The 2,120-nt window shown below is 34.1% G+C and overlaps 1 protein-coding gene across 1 annotated transcript in view; it reads right to left on the bottom strand.

The window, feature by feature from the left end:
* RRM1 (ribonucleotide reductase catalytic subunit M1) overlaps nucleotides 1-1,743 on the bottom strand; it is a 31,667-nt gene extending 29,924 nt beyond the window's left edge. Inside the window, exons 1-2 of the mRNA XM_019625651.1 lie at nucleotides 1,690-1,743; nucleotides 1,255-1,417 (exon numbers count right to left, since the gene is read on the bottom strand). Of these exons, the coding sequence (XP_019481196.1) occupies nucleotides 1,255-1,397 (143 nt within the window). The 5' untranslated portion in view covers nucleotides 1,398-1,417; nucleotides 1,690-1,743. The remainder of the gene's footprint in view (nucleotides 1-1,254; nucleotides 1,418-1,689) is intronic.
* Between the last annotated feature and the right edge of the window lie 377 nt (nucleotides 1,744-2,120).

The following is a 2,120-nucleotide window of genomic DNA, read 5'->3' as shown; positions in this document are numbered from 1 at the left end:
TGAAAAGGATAACTATTGCATTGTTCTGTACACCTGAAACTAACAATAAAAAAAATAAATAAAAATTTTTTTAAAATTTAAAAAAAAAGAATACTCCTGCAGAGCTCTAGGGGAGAATATATATATATATATTCCTTGCCTCTTCCAGCACTGTGGCTCCTTTGCTTGTAGCCACATCACTCCAATTTCTGTCTCCAGCTTCACGTTGCCTTTTTTTCTTCTGCATGTATTCTATCTCCTGTGCCTCTCTCTTATAAAGATACTTTTGACTGGATTTAGAGCCCACCTGAATAATTAAGGATAATCTCCCTATGTCAAGATTTTTCTTAATCATACCTGCAAAGATCATTTTTCCTTGTAAGGTGACATTTACAGGTTCCAGGGATTAGGACCTACCTTTGAGCAGCCTACTAGATTATTCTCAGTCTTTTGCTCTTTCATATAAATTTTAGAATTAGCATGTTGGAATTTTGACTGGAGTTACACTCAGTCTACAGATTAACTTAGGAAAAACTGACATCTTTACAATATTAAATCCATGTCTTAATATAAAATCAGTCTCCATTTATTTTTTTATGTCCTTCAACTATGTTTTAGAATTTTGTCCTTAAAAGCCTTACATATCTTTTATTAGATTTGCTCCTGGGTACCTTCCAGTATTATAAATGACATATTTTAAAGGGGCCACCTGAGTGGCTTAGTTGGTTAAGAGCTCGCTCAAGAGTGTGAGCTCTGAGCAACAGCGGTTCAATGCCCGGCCCGAGCTGAGCTGCCGCTAAGCTGCCAACAGGTGGCAGGATGGCTCAGCTAAAAAAAACAACAACAACAACAAAAAAAAAACCAAACATACTTTAAAACTTAATCTTTGAACATGTGAAGTACAGAAACACAATTAATTTGCATTGGATATATCTAAATATTTTACTGAAATGTTTTCAATTCTAATAATTTATTTGTAGATGCTCTTGAATTTCCTATATAGAAATCATGTAATCTGTGGTTTTTAGTATATTCACTGACTTGCACAAGCATCACCACAATCAAGTTTAAAATTTCATTACCAGCATTTGTCTCTCTCCAATTCATTTACCACACCTAAGAGATCTTTTCATAATGCAAATCTAATTTAATCATAGCAGGAGTGATTAAATGTTCATTTTTCTGTGATGAACTGCCTAGTTTCTTTGGGCCAAGGTTTATTTCCCTAGTCAAAACCATTTCAGAACTTTAAAAGCAACTACAGATGACACATACCTAGAAAGTTGTGGGCGGTTTGTACCAGCATTGAAGAGAGTGGGAGAAGCATGGGTAAACCACCTCTCAGAAAGAAGGTTGTATGTTTCAATAGCAGCATCAATATCTTCTTCGTGAATCCCCACAGATACCCTCATCAACATATGTTGAGGTCTTTCAGCCACTAAAAACAAAAACAAAAACAAAAAAAAGGAGTTTTCATATGATGGCACATGTCAGAAAAACTAAGCTGAGACATGTACTTGAGTCGAAAAAGGAACACCAAAACACAATTAAAAAAATTTTTATACCAATAAGCAAGACAATTATTCATAAACTAAACCTACAGTTAAAAATGTTAAGAGTTTAAATAGAAACATTAAGGCTAATAGTTCAAAGCTCTATATTCAGTATAATGAACAAAAAATAAAACACACAAACATGTTCATTTCTCACCTTTTCCATTGATCTTCAACAAATAGGACCGCTCCAGCGTCTAGAAAAAGCAAAGCAACCAAAACAACTTCAAGAGCAGTTTTTAAAGATACAGTAGATGAATCATTTACAATAAGGCAATCTATTTAAATCTTCTCAGTTTTTATCTAATTTTAAATGAAAAGAATAATATATTTACTCTTACTAGCCTTAGTTTGGAACATTATCAATTAATTGGCTGTTTGTTTTGAAAGACTGCATGAAAATTTCTAGAAAAAGCCAGCTCTATATTAATGTGTATAACATTAACAGCAGAAGCTGTGGTATTCATCATAATCATAATGGTTAACACTTATAAAAACTACTTATAAGGGCCGGCTGAGTGGCTCAGTTGGTTAAGAGCTCGCTCAAGAGTTTGAGCTCTGAGCAACAGTGGTTCGAGTCAGCCCGAG

The sequence above is a fragment of the Hipposideros armiger genome, unplaced genomic scaffold, assembly GCF_001890085.2.
Source record: "Hipposideros armiger isolate ML-2016 unplaced genomic scaffold, ASM189008v1 scaffold_635, whole genome shotgun sequence".
Classification (NCBI taxonomy): domain Eukaryota; kingdom Metazoa; phylum Chordata; class Mammalia; order Chiroptera; family Hipposideridae; genus Hipposideros; species Hipposideros armiger.
The sequence above is the reverse complement of the archived record's forward strand: the minus strand, read 5'-3'. Positions and strand labels throughout refer to the sequence as shown.